At 36.9% G+C, this 22301-nt stretch overlaps 1 protein-coding gene across 2 annotated transcripts in view; it reads right to left on the bottom strand.

Annotated features, from left to right (window-relative positions):
* The window catches only part of LOC139984408 (structural maintenance of chromosomes flexible hinge domain-containing protein 1-like), a 49881-nt gene extending 27580 nt beyond the window's left edge, over nt 1-22301 (bottom strand). The window contains exons 1-21 of one of the 2 annotated variants that reach the window (XM_071998320.1): nt 22122-22301; nt 20552-20630; nt 19097-19258; nt 18109-18191; nt 16803-16936; nt 16058-16184; nt 15072-15191; nt 14025-14188; nt 11267-11580; nt 9934-10060; nt 9078-9261; nt 7934-8128; nt 7672-7785; nt 7300-7406; nt 6486-6568; nt 5826-5936; nt 5087-5164; nt 3957-4076; nt 2695-2839; nt 989-1155; nt 645-787 (exon numbers count right to left, since the gene is read on the bottom strand). In XM_071998320.1, the coding sequence (XP_071854421.1) occupies nt 645-787; nt 989-1155; nt 2695-2839; nt 3957-4076; nt 5087-5164; nt 5826-5936; nt 6486-6568; nt 7300-7406; nt 7672-7785; nt 7934-8128; nt 9078-9261; nt 9934-10060; nt 11267-11580; nt 14025-14188; nt 15072-15191; nt 16058-16184; nt 16803-16936; nt 18109-18191; nt 19097-19258; nt 20552-20630; nt 22122-22286 (2922 nt within the window). In that variant the 5' untranslated portion in view covers nt 22287-22301. Of the gene's footprint in view, nt 1-644; nt 788-988; nt 1156-2694; nt 2840-3956; nt 4077-5086; nt 5165-5825; nt 5937-6485; nt 6569-7299; nt 7407-7671; nt 7786-7933; nt 8129-9077; nt 9262-9933; nt 10061-11266; nt 11581-14024; nt 14189-15071; nt 15192-16057; nt 16185-16802; nt 16937-18108; nt 18192-19096; nt 19259-20551; nt 20631-21682; nt 21734-22121 lie in introns of those variants that run through there. The other variant, XM_071998322.1, reaches the window with a different exon arrangement.

The following is a 22301-nucleotide window of genomic DNA, read 5'->3' as shown; positions in this document are numbered from 1 at the left end:
AATTTTGAATGGAAATATTAACCAATACTGGGCTGGTACTGGGCTGGTATAGAAGGAGGTGCTGGGGGCAATGAACAGATCTGACAAATGATGAATATGGTTGTAAACTAATTAAATGACTGACTTGTGCCATTCACCCAAAAAATAAGAAAATTCAAGCATTTGCCTCTTTTTTCATTTGATGCCTAGGGTGAAACTACATCAGCGATTGGGCTATGGCATCCGTATAGCAAATGACTTTAGCCCTGACTGAGAAACATAGTAGCTAAATGACTGACTTGTGCCATTGCCATTTACCCAAAATATAAGAAAATTCAAGCATTTGCCTCTTTTGTCTTCTGTGGCCTAGGTGAAACTACATCTGCGATGGAGTTATGGCATCCATATAACACATGACTTTAGCCCTGACTGAGAAACACACTCAGTTTCTTTCCCTCCACACAGCAAACCGCACCAAAGATTCGGCCGACACGTGTTCGCTGTCTCCACAGAAGCACATACTTTGTCTCTGTTTAATTCTTTCTCTGGACAAATGATTTAATCTTATTACCCTGCAAGTCACTTTAGCTCCTCTATTTCCAAACACCCACTTTGTCCCTGTTTAATTCTTTCTCTGGACAAATGATTTAATCTTCTTTTCTTACCTTGCATGTTACTTTAGCACCTCTCTCAACGGTCGGATTTCCTGCCTCATCAAGAAGCTCCACCTCCAAGGACAGAGCTTCACCATTCTCCAGCGTGGTTGTACCTCGGGAGAACTCAGTGACCTTGATGGAATGAACAGCACCTAAGGAAATTACCAGAAAAGATGAGCTACTGAATGAAGTGATGGATGGTTGTGAGTGAGAGTCTTACAAGGACTCCTGTATTTATCATTACATGAGTGGACTGAAGCTGTTTGTCACCACATTAAGAGGATAATTGATTGGAATGCTACATGTCTATCTTCTATCCAGGATGTCCTGAAGTAAAGGTTTATAATACATACCTGGTAGCATACGGACCCTGAGTTTTTGAGTAGCATCTTGCAAGCTACGGATGGTCACCTTGAGATTGAAATCTTGTGTTGATAAGACCTTTCCACTGGCTGTGACGTTCTTTATGTAAAGTAATTTGTTCTTTGACTCTACACCCTGCCACCTCAAGTCCAGGCCACTGATCAGAAAAGAAAAATAAACCAATATCATGTTTGTATGCCATCATGTGACATTAATATCACTGGCATTCACTCACATCAGCAACACATTTATCCTGAGAATTCTGAATGAATAAATTAAGAAAATCATTCATGTCAGCAACACATAAAAGATAATGAATGAAAGATGTTTGTCATCCATTCACATAAGCAACACATGATAGATAATGAATGTTCTAAGACATCCACTCAGCAACACATGATAGATAATGAATGAAGGATCTAAGTCATCCATTCACATCAACAGCACATGATAGATAATGAATGAAGGATCTAAGTCATCCATTCACATCAACAACATGTTATAGATAATGAAGGATCTAAGTCATCCATTCACATCAACAACACACGATAGATAATGAATGAAGGATCTAAGTCATCCATTCACATCAACAACACGTTATAGATAATGAATGAAGGATCTAAGTCATCCATTCACATCAACAACACACGATAGATAATGAATGAAGGATCTAAGTCATCCATTCACATCAACAACACACGATAGATAATGAATGAAGGATCTAAGTCATCCATTCACATCAACAACACACGATAGATAATGAATGAAGGATCTAAGTCATCCATTCACATCAGCAACACATGATAGATCGTGAATGTAAGATCGAAGTCATCCATTCACATCAACAACATGTTATAGATAATGAATGAAGGATCTATGTCATCCATTCACATCAACAACACACGATAGATAATGAATGAAGGATCTAAGTCATCCATTCACATCAACAACACGTTATAGATAATGAATGAAGGATCTAAGTCATCCATTCACATCAACAACACATGATAGATAATGAATGAAAGATCTAAGTCATCCATTCACATCAACAACACACGATAGATAATGAATGAAGGATCTAAGTCATCCATTCACATCAGCAACACATGATAGATCGTGAATGTAAGATCTAAGTCATCCATTCACATCAACAACATGTTATAGATAATGAATGAAAGATCTAAGTCATCCATTCACATCAACAACACGATAGATAATGAATGAAAGATGTTACTCATCCATTCACATCAACAACACATGATAGATAATGAATGTAAGATATAAGTCATCCATTCACATCAACAACACACGATTGATAATGAATGAAGGATCTAAGTCATCCATTCACATCAACAACACATGATAGATAATGAATGAAAGATGTTACTCATCCATTCACATCAACAGCACACGATAGATAATGAATGAAGGATCTAAGTGACTCATTGACATCAAAGACATTGATCGGTAACATTAACAAACCCTACAAGAATCCTTGCTCAGCATCAGATCACATGACCAGTTTTACTGCTGGTTCAAAAATTACAGATGTACTGACACATAGCATAGTCATCTCTTACAATTAATTCCTGCAATTCAGCAACCTGAGAAACTGCTTGACTTTTACCAAAACTGAGTTATCAAGTTCCATTTACTTTTCTGTCATAAATCATTGATACCGTCCACATCAACTCACTTTGCTTTGACCTCAGGGATGAGTGACATATCCGGCTTGCACAGGTGGTTGAATATGTCTCGCAGCTGAAGAGGAATGGAGAAGGGGACCCCAATCCGACATGGGCCTTCCATCAGGCCGATGCTGAACTTTGCTGGTGGACCCTCTGAAATCAAAGCAACAACCACAGAAACCTCAACATCTTCATCAAACGTTCACGACATAGTCGTCCTGGCTCACAATTTTGTGGCCAAATTGAGAGTAAGTTAAGTTTTAAAGGGAAAGGAGAAATGAAGAAAAATTGATTAGACGAAACTTAGAATCTGAAGAGGGGGTGGAGGGGAGGAGGGGGGAGTATTGTCTCCCCATCTGGAAGGGTCTTCTGAACTGTACAAATCCAGCATATTTAGATTGATGTAAGTTACAGGCTATCTGCATTATAACATTCTAGCATAGAATCTGCGGTAAACTTTCATTTATAATCTTTTGAAGTGATAACTCTTTGTGTAACCAAAGAGCATTCATGAGAGAGAAGACTACAACACAGGTTAGACAATACTTCATTGTCCGTCTACTTCCTCCCTAAGAAACCAGATCCTGATGGATCTGTGAAACCAATGATTCATTCTACACTCCCTTCAAACTAGAAGAGCCTTTTGAGAATCTTCCTCTCCGAGATTACTGAGCCGAATAGAGCTTTGTTACTGGCTGTATTTCCTAGTTCAATTGGGTGGAATGAATCAGACAAAGCCAAAAATCACCGGGATCAAACATTTTTGAGTGAGATGGGAAAAAAAGTCAGATACCAGGGAACAATTTATCCAGTATCGCATCGCAAAATGCTACACTAAATGGTTAAGTTGCTACACAAGAGTAAAGATATATATAGCAGTTTTCTACACAGGAACTATACTATTTGATCAGAGAACAACTTCAGAGCCTTTATAGAAAATGGTACACAACAGTATATTTTTAATTTATTCCCTGGATACCTTATCTGGCGATCACCCATCACAGGAAAACTTGCTCGTAACAGTACACAAACATTCATTATATACATTTGTTCATCTGCATTTTGCAGTTTAAAAGCTTCTCACAGCCCAATTCAAATGAGGAATTAATTACAGAACAGATTGTGCACAGAACCACATACTTGAAATAAGTGTCTTGTCTATCACTGAACTCTCCTCTTAGATTTACACCAAACTTCTACAAATATGAGGCAATTTTTTTTTAAATGGAGTAACTTATCACCATAACATATAACATGAATAAACATTTACCTATGACCGTGAATTTGATTCTCACGTTGGGTAGAGTCTTCCCGGCAAATTTTGTTGCCCCGCTCTCTCCCAAGACCGCTTGCAGTACCAGGGAGTACGAGCCGACATCCCGAACAACCTCTGAGTATTACAAGGTAAGAGATAACGATCGGTAATTCTTTGCGGTTTGACCCACACAATTCAAATGAGACAAGGTGCTGAAGAGAATGATTATATTATATATCTGACATCAGAATTTAATATTCTCAACATGATAACCCCAGCAGCTATGCTTGTCATTACAATCTTTCTAAATACAGTTGATAATCTGTGCATTTTTTGTTTTTATTCATTAGTAAGAAGTTTCATAATATAATCACACTTTCATAGCAGGATGATGTTAATTAAACCAACTTTGAACAGCAAGAGATCAGGGAGAGAATTTCATTCTGTACTTTCCCAGTATTTGTCAGACTTATCATGATTCCTCCCCTAAAGTCCCTACGTATATGGCAAGCCACATGTGCAATAATTTAATAAACCGAGTTTATTGCCATTAAACTCTGTTTTTCAATCGATAAACTGAGTTTATCGACTGGATAACCATGTTTTTCGTAATAAACTCAGTTTATCGAGCGGAAAGCAGAGTGAACGGCGATAAACTTGGTTTATCGAATTATTGTACATGTGGCATGCCATATCCAATTCGATAAACTCGGTTTATGATCAATAAACTGAGTTTATCGATAAACTAAGTTTATCGATCGAAAACAGAGTTAACGGCGATAAACTCGGTTTATCAAATTTTTGCACATGTGGCGTGCCATAACCAATTCGATAAACTTGGTTTATCGATCGATAAACTGGGTTTATCGATAAACTCAGTTTATTGATAAACAGAGATTATCGAAAACCTTAGTTTATCGAGCGAAAAACATAGTTCCCATTTGATAAACTTGGTTTATTGCCGATAATCTTAGTTTATCGAGGTAACCCTGCTTTTCGCTCGATAAACTGAGTTTATCGCGAAAAACGCGGTTATCCATTTGATAAACTGAGTTTATCAATCGAAAAAACAGAGTTTAATGGCGACAAACTTGGTTTATGGAATTATTGCACATATGGCCTGCCATGTACGTAGTATCCCTTACCTATACGATGGAACCAATGAGCCCACAGCTTGTTGTGTTGGCTGATGTGATAAACAATCCTGGAATCTCCAACAGAACCTGTTTAAATTTATCAAAATAAATATCAAGATCAATATATCCTTCCTGTATTGATGACAAATTTCATGTCTTACAAGCTGTGGAAAAGCCAACGGTAGCAATGGATATTAAACAAATGTTTGGCGCAACCAATTCCCAACCATGAATATCCACTTACAGCAGTTTGTATCTGTAGTTGCCATTTAGTTGCTATGGTGATATCATTCAGTATGTTTTTCTTTTCACCAGCTTTATGAAATTTCACCAAACTCAAACATTCATGTTACTCCAATGAAACATGATAGAAGGACATTATTATCGGTTAGTGTTGCAGACAATGCTTGACAAAATGTTGCAAACGATGAACTTTTTAAATCAGGAATCAGAATTATAGAAGCTTACATAACTATGATAGTATCAAACAGGAACCAAACTATATGTTAACATGACAGAAATTAATAAAAGCATTAGGAAAATGGTAAAAATGTTCACTTTTCACGTTTATTTTCATGCAAACTTCTGAAAGAGCGGGTTTATGACAGAAAATATGTTTTTACTATCAGATCTTAAAATGGTTGCAGAAAACTGCCATAACATTGACAATTGGGAGTGGAACTAAGCAGTTTTGACTTGTTTTTGTCCCAGGAAAAGAAACAGATAAATCATATCAAAGACTGCTTACTATGTTTAATCAGTATTTGTTCCATCAAGAATCTTTTAGCAGCTGTGTTTGTGTTTGGCAGCTTAACGATCTCTTCCCCTTTCTTGTTTACAAGCTGGACTTGAATATCACCTGATTTTTGTTTTGACAAAAGAAGTAAATATGAATAATAATAATGCAACATATTCTTAACAAAAGTATCAGCTGGAAGAAAATGATATGGAATTATCATGTGAAGAACAAACCAGTACTGAAGTTAATAAATATCATGTTGTTATCATGTACTATATATCAGGCGAGTGGGAGATGATGAGCATTGGGAGGGAGAAAGAGTACTTATATATTATTATATATATTATATTATATATAATAAAGATACCAAAACACATCAAAGTAATCAAATATTGAAAGATATAAGCTTTAATATTTTAAAGAAGATATTTTCAGTGACTACGTAAGCTAAATGCACGATTTTGTCTGAGAGAAAAAATATTTCATAGCATTCACCCGAAACACATCAAAATATCAAATATTTAAATTTAAGATAAATTTAATTGTAATGATGTGAATAGTTTCTTTAAATTAATCTGATATTAACTTAAATATGATTTTGATCATGTTAGTTCTGACAGAAAGAAAGAATAATTTGGAAGTTTACAAGTGAATAAAACGAATGCTTACCAATAACTGAACCAGCAGGAACCTTACTTCCAGGTTTAACCTCGTTACCATCTGGCCACTTCACCAGCAGTGAATGGGGAAGTCTTGAGGAACACAACAACAAAAAAGGCACAAAATGAAGCCATTGTGTAATTAATTTTACGGAATGATGAGCTGAAGCAAAAAAATATCCTAATTAAGGGACGATAAATGCAGGTAGGAACAGATATTACAGAATAAATCTAAAATTTTCAATTTATCTGACAATGAATCATGGGAAATTGGTTCCTTTAAAGCAAACACAACCGGCTGCTTTAAGCAAACTAATCAGTTGCCTTGATGCAAACATAACCAGTTGCCTTGAGTCAATCTCAACTGGTTGCTTTAAAGCAAACAAAACCACAGCTTTAAAGCAAACACAACCGGCTGCTTTAAGCAAACTAACCAGTTGCCTTGATGCAAACATAACCAGTTGCCCTTGAGGCAGTCTCAACTGGTTGCTTTAAAGCAAATTAACAAACCATGCTTTAAAGCAAACACAACCCGCTGCTTTATGCAAAATAACCCATTGCCTTGAGGGGTAAACATAACCAGTTGCCTAATGGCAAACTCAACTGGTTGCCTTAAAGCGAACATAATCGGTAGCTTTGATGAAAACAGAAATAATTGCTTTCGATGCAATTGTTACCAGTTGATTTCGGTCCAATGCAGCCGGCAGCTTTCAAGAAAACGAAGCTGAACGCTTTGAGACAAATGCGACTGTTTGCTTTGAACCATTTGGAAGCCAGTTACTTCAAAGCACACACCCGTCTGCTTTAAGTCATTTCATACTAACTTTCCTTCTTCTTCGTCCATTCCTTTCTTCATTGCACGATCCCCCGCTGCTCTGTCCAGCCTCGACAACGGAAACGTTTTCAGTTCATTATACAGCATGCTTGGTTCCTAAGTCGACAGCGGAAGAAAGAATAATAATAACATTTAATAATTATCATAATAATAATCATAATAATAATTATCATAATAATAATTATCATAATAATAATAATCATAATAATAATAATATTTGTTTGTTTTTTTTTTTGTTTTTTTAGGAATCTTCAGACATTAGGGGGTGTCCCTGTATAATTGCTATTAGATTTTGGACGGTTGTACCTAAGCAAAGTTTACAACAAGAAATGCAATGAGATCATTGACCAGGAATTATTACCTGAATAAGAACCATCTCACCGCCCGTTGCAAAGACATCTCCATCGTGAAACCCAAAGAGAAGGAAGTTTTTGATGGTGCCGTAGATTATGGGATTAGTCCTGGTAGTTCGAACCTGAGGACGAATATGGTACAAAGAGTGGGTCTTCCGTTAAAAGAAATAAAGGAATACTTACACTCCAAAAACACAGAAGTGCCAAGACTCTTTTCCAAAAATTACAGAAAGAGAAATAGAAATGTGAGATATAAACTTAGCCACCTACCAATTGTCCAGCAGTGAACTGTTTACCTTCCCAGACGATACTTTCAAACACTGACCAAGGGTACTGGTGCTTCTTGATGGCTACGTCCGTCCGAGTGATACATTCCTTAAATCCTTGGAAGAGCACCTGCTTATCGCACCTCTCGTGGCAGTCTCTCAGCCAGTCGGAAAATTTACGATGGATGGACCGTTGGGGCTGCGAAACAAAACAGGAGAGAGATATGTTGTGTTACGAGGGATCTGTTGTGTTACGAGGGATCTGTCGTGTTACGAGGGATCTGTTGTGCTACAAGGAAACTTGGAATATGTTAAAAGTGATGGAGACCATCCAGTTATTTTGCAGTTATTTGCAACTTTTTTTGATTGAATACTGAACAAACACTTTATCTCACTACATTATGCAAATATATATTACAGTGATTATATTATTGCTGATTTTGTCTCCAGGAAAGGTTTTTTTTTTTTTTTGGAGGGGGCGAGTTTTGTTTTTTAGGGTTGTCTCTAGGACAACATACACACAATGAAAAAGAAAAGGTCATATTTGTTCAGACTTGACCACCTCTTTAACTGCATTTTAACTGTCAAATTTTCTAATTGACAAGACTAAAGCTGTAAAAGTAATCAGAATAACAGCGCTATATGTTACAAAATCAAAATAGTGGACAGTCATGACTCGACAATTATCTGTGAACCTCAAAGCATTTTTCCTGACTGAGATATGCAGTTTTCTCACTTAATTCTCCTCAATGTTTGGGAATAAAATGGTGAATCTGAACTGAACTACTAGAAAGGTACCTTTGGCAACTTTCCATGAACACTTTTCTACAAGGAATTAGGAAATAAAATCGTGCTATCCTCCACAGAGACAGTACCGTGACTTGAGTTATTTTACCACTCAGAATGGTAGGCCACACCTGTTAAAAATTTGAAACGTGATGCATACAGGATGGGTACCCACAACTCGTAAAGTTTTGGGTAAAATCCCTCACGCTAATGTATAGTTATGTAAATTCATTAATACGCAAACAAAGACTGCCATAGATCAAGCAAATTCGTATAGCTTTTCATTTCTACCAAATAAAGTTTTAAAATTTTACTCAACTTTTAATTAATTTTAAACCCATGACCTTTAAGAAACTGTTTACCTGTCCAGAGGTGATTCTTTCAAAGTAAGTCGACTTCTCCTTCAGCCTGACTCCCAAATCCAGGAAGGTCAATTTGTTTGTACTGACTTGAAATTTATCGTTCGTCCAGAGTACGCCCGACACTCTGTTGTAGCATTGGATAGGGATGTTACCCATCCTCTTAGGAACCCCACACCAATCGAATCTGCCGAGCAAGGATACCCTCCTTAGAATATGTCTGGCACAGTCCATTTAATGATCAGATTGCAATATCATCGCATATTCGCAAGATCACATATTCAAATTCGGTAAACTGCTTTACGAAAAGGCAGAGCAGAGATTTTGTGCATAAAATGGTAGCTATAGTAGCATGATGCAAACTTCGGGCATCTGAAATTTGCAATACCAACTTGAAAACAAAAGTATTTCTGTTAATATCAGTAAATTATATTTTAACATCCAAGTTAATCTCATACATGTGACTATTACACTAGTATCAAAAGTGAAGCAGCAAAATGTTAAAATGTTGAAAAATTGTGCACAAATTCCACCTGAAATTGGTCTGTCGTATTTGATAAACTCATTCCATGAACTGCCCTATTGACTGGAGTTATGATATCCTCAATCATTTACTTTCCGCATTTTTTGTTTGTTTGTTTTTTATTTCTTGGAGGGGTTTTATTTTTTTACTTCTCATCACAATCATGCAACTAGCAACTACTTGGTTTTTAACCCTGAGAGGTTGTGAAAAGTAAAAAAAGGATCAGTCCTGGTTTACTATCTGTACATGCAATGCAGACTATAGATTTGATACATTAGCTATGAAGCTGAGAGTATAAACTGTGAGACGTGTGTTCACACTATCCACTCGACTTACTCGTCTACGGTGGTGTACGGAATTAGTCTTCCGTTCCAGTAGCAATCAAAGATTGGCCGATTGCCTCTCGCTGGTCTGTCCTCCTGCTGAAATCCATCGTCATCTGAACCATCATCCCTAGGAGCATCTAGGGGGGAGGGGGAAATCATCAAGATAAAAGCAATAAATGGAACAAAAGGCTGGACTGCAGCCACCGAAGTCTGTCATGCACTGGAATTAACGTTGCAATCCATGGTCTTAACTTTGTACCACCCTTCAGTGACATTAAAGAGTTAGATTTTGTCAACAGTCAATTAATAAGTGATACTGACAAGCTTATTATCACTATGTTAACATAACGTAACATCACACTACTGGGTATGAAAGACCTTTGTCAATAAAGCACAAATGCATCAGAACCTGAAATGCCATAAAACATATGAACTAACTAGAAAGATATAAGTAAATGAACAATAGAAAACTAATGGTAAGTTGTAAACCATAGTGAAAAATAACCAGTTTTCATTAACAAGCATTTACCCACATAGCAGTATTTCTGCATGTGACAAACAGTAACATTTACCCACATAGCAGTATTTCTGCATGTGACAAACAGTAACATTTACCCACATAGCAGCATTTCTGCATGTGACAAACTAACATTTACCCACATAGCAGCATTTCTGGATGTGACGGACTACCATTTTACCCACATAGCAGCATTTCTGCATGTGACAAACTAACATTTACCCACATAGCAGCATTTCTGCATGTGACAAACTAACATTTACCCACATAGCAGCATTTCTGCATGTGACGGACTACCATTTTACCCACATAGCAGCATTTCTGCATGTGACAAACTAACATTTACCCACATAGCAGCATTTCTGCATGTGACAAACTAACATTTACCCACATAGCAGCATTTCTGCATGTGACGGACTACCATTTTACCCACATAGCAGCATTTCTGCATGTGACAAAGTAACATTTACCCACATAGCAGCATTTCTGCATGTGACAAACTAACATTTACCCACATAGCAGTATTTCTTCATGTGGCAAACAGTAACATTTACCCACATAGCAGCATTTCTGCATGTGACAAACTAACATTTACCCACATAGCAGCATTTCTGCATGTGACAAAGTGACATTTACCCACATAGCAGCATTTTTGCATGTGACAAACAGTAACATTTACCCGCAAAGCAGCATTTCTACATGTGACAAAATCAAATCAAATCAAATCAAATAAATAAAAACTAAAATGAAAATGGAAGGCTTTACAAGCTACCACTATCAGGCCCTACCAACTCACCCCCAAAGACAGAAAAGAGGTTATACTTACACCAGTTGCTATTATCCAATGGGTACGTCTCCTTGTTGTAGAGGAAAGGATGGTACCTCAACGAACCCTCCACCACCGCATCCCCTTCGACTCTGGCTCTGAAGTCAAACGTTGCTGCCGCAGTGGAGAGGAACTTTGATTGCATGTCATCGTCGACGTCCCTGAGGTTCCTCTTCTGTAACAGCTTGCCCTTGTTGTAATGTGAGATGACAATGTTGATGTGACGGAAAGGGCTGTTGGCTCTGCTGGGGGTCTGGTTAGATCTTGGGAGGTTGTTACCCTCTGGGCCGTGGAGGTAATAATGATATATGTGACTGCAGCGGATGAGAGACAGGGAAGACAGGATGAAAGGTGAGATGAATGTTCGGAGACAAGATATCTCATTCTCGGATCCGGAAAACACTTCGGATAATAGGAGATGGATTACGACGAGAATTAGTCCATTAACCATAGGTTGCATTTTTCAGCTCTCTTGACCTCAACTTACTGAAACTTGATCTCTTCTGCAAACAGACTGGTTAGTTTAGAAAAGTTGATTTGTTCACACCTTGCCATGTCTGCCTTGATCTGATAGTGATTTGGTGACTAGCTGTGTGAAGAGTTGCCTAATAGACGAAATAGGCAGCTCAACTAAGATGCGAAAAGATGGGACTGATCACTCAGTTAACCAACTGGAAAAAACCTGCCGTTTGTACTGAATGGCAGGTTTTTGGATGCAACCTATAGCTAATGGACACATGATTGGTTTAAAATCCTTGTGGAATATCACATATTGACCTAGTGATCGCCCTTTGACCTTATTTTGATGCATTATGCAGATTGCCAGTTTTAACTTTGAATTGTATTGATTCCTAGGAAGGGTAATGTTGCTGCTGCAGACCGACTGGTTCTCTTTATCTTGTGACAAAATCTATATTGTGATTAACTAGAAGTAGGTACTTTCTTCATCTTACGGTTAAGAATATTTATAAGTCTATTGCACATCACCAATGGCATGCAATCTCCATGATTATTGACACTTAAAAACTTATCTATAGATTTTCACCAATAGTCATCAAATCGCTGATAGGAAATTTAAAACCATACCAAATCAACTTTGCTTTGGCTTCTGCATTGACTACGTTTAGTGATATTTTGTTGTTCTGTTGGCATGATACCAACCATTGGATTGTCAAAGGGAGGTGAAACAAACACAGCACCTTGCAAAGGAAGTACCCACACACTTAGCCTACCCATATGACACCTTAAAGGGCGTGAAGACTCTCACAAAAAGAGACATCTAATGCTGGGATTCTGACCTAGTTTCGAATGAGGTGTAACAGAAGTGTTAGACACCACCATCGATCCCAGAAAATACACACACAGCTTGCTACCATCTGTAATTAGACACTAGTGTACAGTCAGTACATACAGCTGCGGTCAATACCCACAGCATAGTGTAGAAACGATACAGCATTTTGTAGCGACACGAACAAAACGTCACTTGCAAGCAACAGAAAGTTAACTTTTCAGATGGCCACACGCGGTTTGGGGCGAGTCTTCAATGCCTTTAACACCTCTTGAGAGGACGTTATTATATATGCCATGAGTGAATTAGGCTCATAACAGCAAATCTTGCAGACGGTTTCAAATTGGAGGTTGAACTGGCACCATTCACAAATTTAAGTTCTATGTAAGTGACCAAGCTTTTGATGCACCATTTCAAATCCCAATGTTTGGAGGAGAACTACAAGTCTTCCCTGTCTTAGCTGCTGACAAAGGAAAGTAACTTAATTGTTGGTGTTATAGTGTTGCCTTGGAGAATAGGTACTTTAACTTACTGTAGAATGCAAAGTAACCACCAAAAACACAAAAACCCTATTACCACAGTTAGTCATCAGTTTAAGGGTTTACAAAAATAAAAATTTTCTTCCATGAACAAAGAATGAATTTCCGTTGTGTTTCTCTTTAAAAAACACAAGAACAGTTGCTATGGAGATTTCTATAACCATGTGACAGGAAACATGGCAAAATATCTCATTTGGTTGATTGGGATATTACTACAGTAGCCAGCATACACATTTTCGCACATTCTACTACAGTAGGGTACTTGAAATCCTATCAGTGCGTCATCTGGATACTAGCTTAAAGCCAAGCCGTGACTGTATCACATCGGACAAGAAGAAATACTCCACAGCTTCATACAGAACTATGAACAAGTTATATAAATGAAGAAATTACATTAAGTTAAGACATGCCGTGACTGTATCACATACATCAGGCAAGAAGAAATACTCCACAGCTTCATACAGAACTATGAAGAATTTACATAAATGAAGAAGTTACATTAAGTTAAGCCATGCCGTGACTGTATAACATACAGCAGGCAAGGCAAAATACTCCACAGCTTCATACAATACCAGTTATTTATTTATTTATTTATTTATTTATTTGTTTTGCCACAAAAGTACAAAGTGGAGGGAAGTCTTCCATAAAGCTTAAAAGCTTAACAATGTGGAAGACTCCCTGAAGAAAGAAAGAAAAGAAAAGAAAAAATAGTTATTGAAGTTATTGAAGAAGAAGTTACATTAAGTTAAGCCATGCCGTGACTGTATTACATACATCAGGCAAGAAGAAATACTCCACAGCTTCATACAGAACTATGAAGAAGTTACATAAATGAAGAAGAAAAGAAAGTTGTGTGAAGCACGAAAGTTTTCTTTTAATTTTTGGTAAATGAGGCAATGAGCTATAACTTAAGTCGGTTTGTTGTACTCACACAAGTTGTGTACACCATCTGTTGAAGTCTTCCCTGAGATACTGAACATGCTCTGGCTTGATACCAGTGATTACAACGTGTGTGAAACTCTCTTGGCCTAGCTCTTCTTGCAACAGTTTGATGATGTTTTCATCGCTCTCTGTGAAATGACTAGCGTCACCGGCCTGTAAGATAAATATGAGAGATACAACACTCGGCCAAAAAAGGTTTTCGGCAGTAAGAAACCTTAACTTGGACCCGGGGAAGATGGAGGGACACGTAGTTCTTTAGACGGGGGTGGCATACTGAGTCATGAATCAAGTTCAATACAATTCAAACGTGAAGCGACTCAAACAAATCGGTCAACTTTTAATACATAGGAATGACACAGAGACTCAATTTCCATGACTCATTTCAAGGCAATGACTCCACCTGACAATGACGTGAATCTCGGTAAGACTCAATTAAGAGGGGGGGGGGGGCGGTATCCTTCATCTATCCCTTCAAATCCACCAGACTCAGACAATAACTTGATACCAAACCTAGGGTTGGGAGGTTACAAACCAATCCTCACCCAGAATAAGATTTTAAGAATGCCAAGATAATTTTGACAACAAATTAATTAACAACTCAGATAAGAATTAATATTAAAATAAAATAAAACTGTTAGCAAACTGCTTATCCACTAGAGAGCCTGTGTAAAGAGTATGTGTAAAAGTAAGTTGGCCTGACGTTGTTACCACAAGAATTAATATTGTAAGTGGTAGCATTTGTTTAGGGATGGGGTCAACAGTAGGTGTTTTCTCTGCCAGTTACTGATGGTGTTACACCTCTTTTCTACCATTACGAGAATAAACCAGAATATTAATTGTATAAAACTTTAAATATCTACCACTGGGGAAACGAAACACTTCATATAAGAAGCAAATATTTTATTTCAAGTTTTACTACCCAGGACAATCAACTTGGATTTTTCAGATCACCTAACAAAGATTTTGTCAAACAATCAAGAGATACGTGACATTATAGTGAACAGGAAAAATACTAACAATCAAAATGCTAATTTACCTGTCTATTATGAATGTAACCTTTGTAGATTGACTCCTTCTCTCTTTCCCGCCTCTCAAATTCCTCCTTGGATAACGAGAGTTCATGCACATCAGCTGATGTAGAGCTCTTTGAAATCATCTGTTATGGTCGCAAACAATGAAAACAAACAGAATGTTTAAATACGTAGTTTATGTTAGTTTAGACTACTCGGGACATCTTTGTCAAAGACAAACATATGAGTGACTGTCATCTCATAATTGGATCCGATAACAGGAGAAGTAAAGACACGCTTTCTTTATTGTCTTAAAGCAAGGGTTCCCTACCTGGGGTGCATGAACCCCCAGGTTCGTGGGGAGATATAGTTATGGAAACCCTGTCTTAAAGGCCAATATAAACATTTGATTAATATCTCACCTCAAGAGAACAGAAGTTCAGTCAGTGTATTGCCAATGATATTTTCTAACAACTACAAATGTACATATTAAAAATTGTTTCTTTGATCAACTTGTTTGAAGTCATCACAAGAATTATGTATTTTGACAAGTAAAACAATGATGTCTGCACAGTGTTTAATGATGTCATTATTTATGCAGAGCTTTCAATTCTGATTTGCATATCATCTCTTTCAGAATAAATATATAAAACTTTATTCATGCTAACCAAATTTCGATATAAACATATTTTTATACATGTTAGGACTGTTAAAAACATATAACATGAAAAAGTGAAAATTTCAAACTAGAACTAACTCCACACAAAAAGATTTGCATATATGAGTTTGGACACAAATTGCACATTTATTACATAAGCAGATTTCTACGACTTTTATATATTCAATTTCACCTGAAGAGACTTTCAGTGCAGTTTCTCTTGTAAAGATTACGAATACAGAGCTTTGATAAATGAGAATAAAATCAAGTTTTAAATCTTACAAGAAAAAATTTAAATCCCTAAATTCAAAGCTCAAAAGAGAAATCTTCAAATGGATCACCCATAAACCTTACCCTCGCAGATTGGCCGATAAAAAATATAGCTGCTTTTCCTCCGACCCCAAAGTAGGAAATATCACTATTCAAGAACCGTGGGTACTCTTCTGCCTGTCGTTTCTGAGACCTTGTTGGTTCATCGTGCCTAGGAAGGAAAAGTTTGGTGACTAGATTTCCTATTTTGCTAATAATTTGGTCTTTCCAGTTTGCATATTAAATATAAGATGGGTTCTCCCAATTTCTACTAAAACAAACTCATCGTTGATCTGATCGTTACTTTTATGTCTTAATGTTACAAAGAAGGAATAGATATATTCTATAAAGGTAGAAGGCGGACTTTTAAAATAATTTCATACCATTGTGTCAATGATCAAGTCCTACTTGGAATCCCGTACAATTTGGTGGTATTAAAAATGTATAGAAAAGTAAAGTGGGAGGGGGAGGGGGAGTGTAGGGGATAGTTCTTCCTTCTAAAATGAAAGACATCAACTGCATGGTGTAAAAATAATTGAGAGTGGAAATGAGAGAGGAAACGTTGAAATCTGTTCGCAAAGGAAATGCTTACTCTGCACCACTTATTTACTCCAAGAAAAGGGGCAGCCATTTAATTATGTTATCATCACATTTAAGCCAATCAAATGATTACTACATGAATATGCAGTGACCTAATCCTTTAAATATACCTGAATATGCATTATCCAGTTATGTAAATATCACATGCCTATTGATTACGTATTAAAGAAATGTTGGATCTTGAACTAACTCGTGATCCGTCTGTCTCCTCTGACTGAACTTTGAGAGACGGTAGATGGCCCAATTATTCAGCTCTGATGATGTCATGCCCCTGCCATTGTCCAACACACAGACCATGCACTTCTCTGGGGTGTCATTGAAATACTGAAGGGAAGAAAAATAGTGTTCATATCAGGGTATAAATATCTAATTTAAATGGTAACTTTCCAATAGTGAAGATTACACGCTTATTAACGCAAAAGCAAAAAAGTTTCCAGACTATCATCTGATGACCTAATCTCTGTATCTTCTTCAACAACCCAAGGCATCGTGTCTAAATGAAAAGCTGCAGCAGCTGCAAAATCCCCTGCAGCAAGGCTGAATCAATATCAACCGGTAGCGGTTATCGCAGCATTACCAGCAGTGCATACTGTGTGAAGCTGCAGGGCTTATTGAGTGAAACTGCAGAGGTTATGTCCCCTGCAGCCTGGCTGAAAAATCTATTTGCCAAGAATCAATAGAACTGAAATCAGCAATTCACTACTTAGTACAAATGAAACACTTACAACGTCACCTTATAAACTAGTTTAGGATTATATCTTGCATACATGAATGATGGTCATGATGCTTACACAAACCACTTTTAATGCTTGAACTGATGGAATGTTTGCATTTTACCTGTCAATATCAGATTCTGCAGTGTTCCGAAATTGGGAATGTTGATAATTTTTGCCCACCATGACCTAAAATTCTACGATATACAGTATTGACAGTAGTTGTCCAACGATGCAAAATATCTGTCCACTGATATTAATTAACTAGCAGTGACTCAAATTAACATGCCAAAATGCAGGGAAGTCTCAATTATGTTATCAGGCAGAATTGGAAATTCCTTTTCTATTTTCCTCTTTTCAGAAATATTGAACTGAAATTACCTTTGACTAAAAACAGTTGATTTCTTGCAGTCAGTATGAGGCATCCTACTAATGCATACTGCATCCTGCAAACTTCCCATCATGTGATATATCATGACATCATGTTTAACAAGGTGCCACATGTTGACTTATGCTGACCTCAAATGACCTTTAAACTTCACTTTTCTTGTACTCAATAGATTCGTACTCTCAACTATTTTGGAGGCTTGTGGTAAGTGTCAAATGTCATTTTCTTTCAACCTCAAAATCAGATATGTAATATAATTTGGTGAAGTTTTGGTTTGTATGTTTCAGGTTATTTATCATTAATATGAAAAAAAAACATTAATCTGTTTAAACTGTCCTAGTACAAACCTACTGTAAGCTATAGCAATAAAAATTGGAATTATGAGATCAACTCACCATTCTCACTTCGATATATCTCGGACCAGCATTTTCATTGGTGGCTGTCAGGGCATTGTCAATAAGTTCGGCAAATGCAAATGCTGTAAAATATCAAATGTGTTTAACATGAACATTTTTTGACATTTCCAAAGATGCTTGTGCAATGCAATATAAATGATAACAACAAAAGTGATAACAATATTTTTTCAATTTTTAGGAAAATCAATAACAATTTTACACAAATTAAATTTACATAGTTACTGCGTTTGCAAAAAAATGTATACTTTCTGGCAGGACACATTGGTTATAGACAGAGATTATGTATGCATATTTAGATTTTTGACTGTTGAGGATGTTCAGGTCTTTAAGGTTTGGATTTTTTTCCATTCTTGTTTGAAAACAAAAGCGCAAACATATTAGTACACTTTAGTTCACAAGCGTGTTGAAGTATGAAAATGAAAATGAAGTATGGATGCTTCAAACATACAGCCATGACTATTATTTTCAAAGAAACCTTCCAAAGGTAGACATGCAAACCTTGTCTATCTAAAACATTCTTCCATCTCAAAATTGGCAAATTAGGGATATAATTAGCAGAATTATGCAAACTACAACTAAAACAAGATAAGCAATTACCAAAAGTAACCATTTTTGTATTTTACATAAATAGTAAAGTTTACGTAAAAGTAATTCTCGCAGTAATGTATTGCTGCAAAACACAATGCCATGAGAATTTTATACAATTATTTCCTGAAAAATAAAGTGGAAGTGGGTAAAAGAATATATTTGCAATGCCCATATCTTATTGCATTTTAGGAAAAGTTCAAAATACCAGATTTTTACCAGGAAATTAGCACATATACTTATGAAAGAGTGAGATGGCCTTAAAATCCTGAACAGGCGCGATAAAACCAGGAGAGTTTTGGCAGGTAACACCAAGTTCATTGAAATTATCTCCAAATCTTTCGCTGATTCAAAGTCAAATAAAATCTAAACATCAACTTACGCAGTGGATTTTTGCCCTCGCTGGCGTAGTATTCGTACATCCCACTCTTGACCAGTGTGTCATAGTGCGGGAGGTAGTCGATCCTTTCTTTTGTAGGTGCGAGCAATGGTTGGTTGATATCCACCAAAATATAAAGGGTGACAAGGTTATGGATAAATTGGGCTGTAATAAAAAAACACAAAGGCAGCAATTTGTTGATCTTCATATTTTTAACATCAGACTTAATAGTTAAAAAGGTATTTCACAAGGCATGACTTGAGAATATATGTTATCTTCATAAACAAATTTGGAAAGAGTTTCATCGGTTGTTGTTCATCACCGAGAACATAGACATGTAAATGTAGCTTGTACACGACAGATGAAAGGGTATTTGATGGCCAGGTTCATGAGAAGAAACACATCCCCCAGAGTGATGAGATGGGTGAAACACTTTAAAAGGGTTAAAAGAGTAGCAAACCCAACTATCACCTTTAAGTGAAAGGTAAGTGATTCTTAAGTTGAACAACTCAAGACAAAGCTATTTATGAAAGTATTGCACTGTATGGGAGATCTCAAGGCTTAAATTTTGCATTGGGAGCTGTGTTTTTTGCAGGCATAATGTCATATAGACTACTGTATATAGTGCCATCAGAAGGTGAAAACGTTTTTGGTTTCCCGAAAGGGTAAACTATGGAGTCACTCTTACCCACCTTGCAAAATTGTGAGGGGGATCGCGGATTACAAATTTGGCAATGACTATTACACGAATCGCAAAGTCGGTAATTATGTGTTCGTCCAAAAATGCAGCTTACAGAAATGTTCTCAAAGCCGAAGCCAAAGTGAATTAATCAGTTCACACATCCAGAGTCTATGCATGCTAAGTTCTTCAATACTGCCCTCATTACCTTGCCCGAAACATTTCATACTGTGGTTCTCTTCAATTTTCTGTTCATATATTTCAAGATGAATGTTTAATGATCTAATTAACATTCCTCAATGTCTGGCGCTAACTTGGTGCAATAAGAACCTCCCCTTTTGAATAGTTTAAGTATGTTTTAGTACTCTAGACACAAAAAGATGGCGACAATAATCATGACCTTTAAGGATAATTACTGAAAACCTTGGAACTGATGGTATATTGAAAAGTAATCTGCTTTTTAAAATCATAATAAGTTTTAATGGACTGTTGAACTTGCGCTTTTAAAGTCATCCTTCAAAGTGCAGACTATCCTGACATACAGTATCCCCCCCCCTCCCCACTGACTGAGTTAGGTAGAGTTTGAACCAATATGGAAGGGACAGAGGTGAATGAAGGACTATATAAATAAACCGGGTGTGAAGAGGTTGAACAGACGACAGAAGATGGGGGAATGTCCCCCGTCCCCCTATGCACAAGCCACTGTCTGTACTCTGTAGTTATCACAATTAAAAACATGAAACATCTCTACCAGGCCATCTCAGATGAAAGAAACTTACAGTATGAATCATCATCGTGAATCTGTTTTCTGTCAGTCGTCACAACAACAAACTTCGCAGACTTGGAAATACAGAATGCCTGTAAATTTAAATTTAAGATTATAATGAAAATCTGTTAAGTCCAATGACACTTGATTTTGTGTGACAAGGGAAATGTCTCCTGCCTGACATAATCTAATGTTACACATTAGAGTATAGGCCTAATGTTAGGCCTATCAAATAGCCTACAATACGTTTCAGTTTGATGGTATTAATTAGACCACCTTTAAGTCTGCATCCCTTTAATACCTTTTTTCTTACTCTCTTCTTCTCTTTGCCTTCTTACTCTCTTCTTCTCTTTGCCTAATACCGTAGTGTATGGTAACTTTGCATGTCAACTAACTTTGACTACTGTACGTGTTATCAATATGAAGCTTCACTGATAGACACTGTACTAGCTGCCGTGTTGTAAGCACATTTTCGAGTGCAATTGTAATCTACAGAACCTCAACAAAAACTGCTGAAATTGTTATAGCCTACTTAAAAGAAATATCTTTGTATTGCTAGTCATTTTCATGAATTTGTTCCCACATTTACCAGAATTATACCATAACCTTTCAAAACCTTCACAAAGTAACTTAGGGAAAGTTTTCCTTGAATAAGACTGTCTGTCTTAAAGATCTGCTTTATTGGCTCCAATTATAGCATGCTATAGATAGGAAAATTTTGTGACTATGTGATTGACCTGCGGCGGTCGTAATTTAGCCCCATGCTCTATAATAAGCCTGCATAGCTTCTTTACACCATTAGGCTCTTTTTGTAAATACTTTGTGGAAATATGTTCATGTCTATAGTGTAGTTAATCATACAGCGTTCACACAAAGACCCTCATACAAGATAAAATAGGTGGCAGGCTTGCAGGTAAAATGAAGTCATTTTACGACCAAGGCAGGTCAATTATGAAATCTCAAGAAAACTTTTCCATTAAAGCATGCAATAGTTGGGGTCATACAGCAGACCTTTAACTTTAGACCTGAGTTAAACATTATAAATATATCTCATTCTGGCAGAATCAGAACAAAGTTATTGTGAAATCATGTACTTGATGGATAAAACTTAACCCCATAGCAAAATCATACATATCACAATTACCTTTGACCGTTCAAAGCTACTGTGGGATGATGGCATATATGTACTATTAACTACTACACGGCATCAACATGAGGACGGACAAGAGCAGGACGAAACTAGCCTAGGCCTAGGCTATAACGTTGTGGACTAGGCCCGATAACACGTTTGTCCTAATTAGTCTAAACCTTCCTATTCCCTAATGTCAAGAAATGGAAACATAAGCATGTAGGAATATGTGCACAATAAATTGCTTGTTATAAGTGCTCGTTTCAGTTTAACACAGGAACCGGACCATGGCTCAACAACTTGAGCGTTGACCAGGGGTCCTCGACGAGGACGTGTTACTGTTATTGTATAAGGTTGACAGCCTCTATGAAACTACCATAACAGATTAACACTAAACTAAGGTATCAGCCCAGGCCTAACGTTACAAATTAAAAACATTAGATGTGTTGCTCACACTTCGCAGTTTAACGTTAAAAGTTGTAAATTCATGGATATCGCTAATATCTACAACTTTTTCTGGAAATGAGCCACTTCGTCTATCAAACACAAACACGTGAGAATTGTTCGCTGGTGCTTCGTTTCCAGGGACGAAGCTGTCTGCACCAAAGCGCAGCGCCATTTTATTTTTCTACTG

The sequence above is a fragment of the Apostichopus japonicus genome, chromosome 17, assembly GCF_037975245.1.
Source record: "Apostichopus japonicus isolate 1M-3 chromosome 17, ASM3797524v1, whole genome shotgun sequence".
NCBI classification, from domain to species: Eukaryota; Metazoa; Echinodermata; class Holothuroidea; order Aspidochirotida; family Stichopodidae; genus Apostichopus; species Apostichopus japonicus.
The sequence above is the reverse complement of the archived record's forward strand: the minus strand, read 5'-3'. Positions and strand labels throughout refer to the sequence as shown.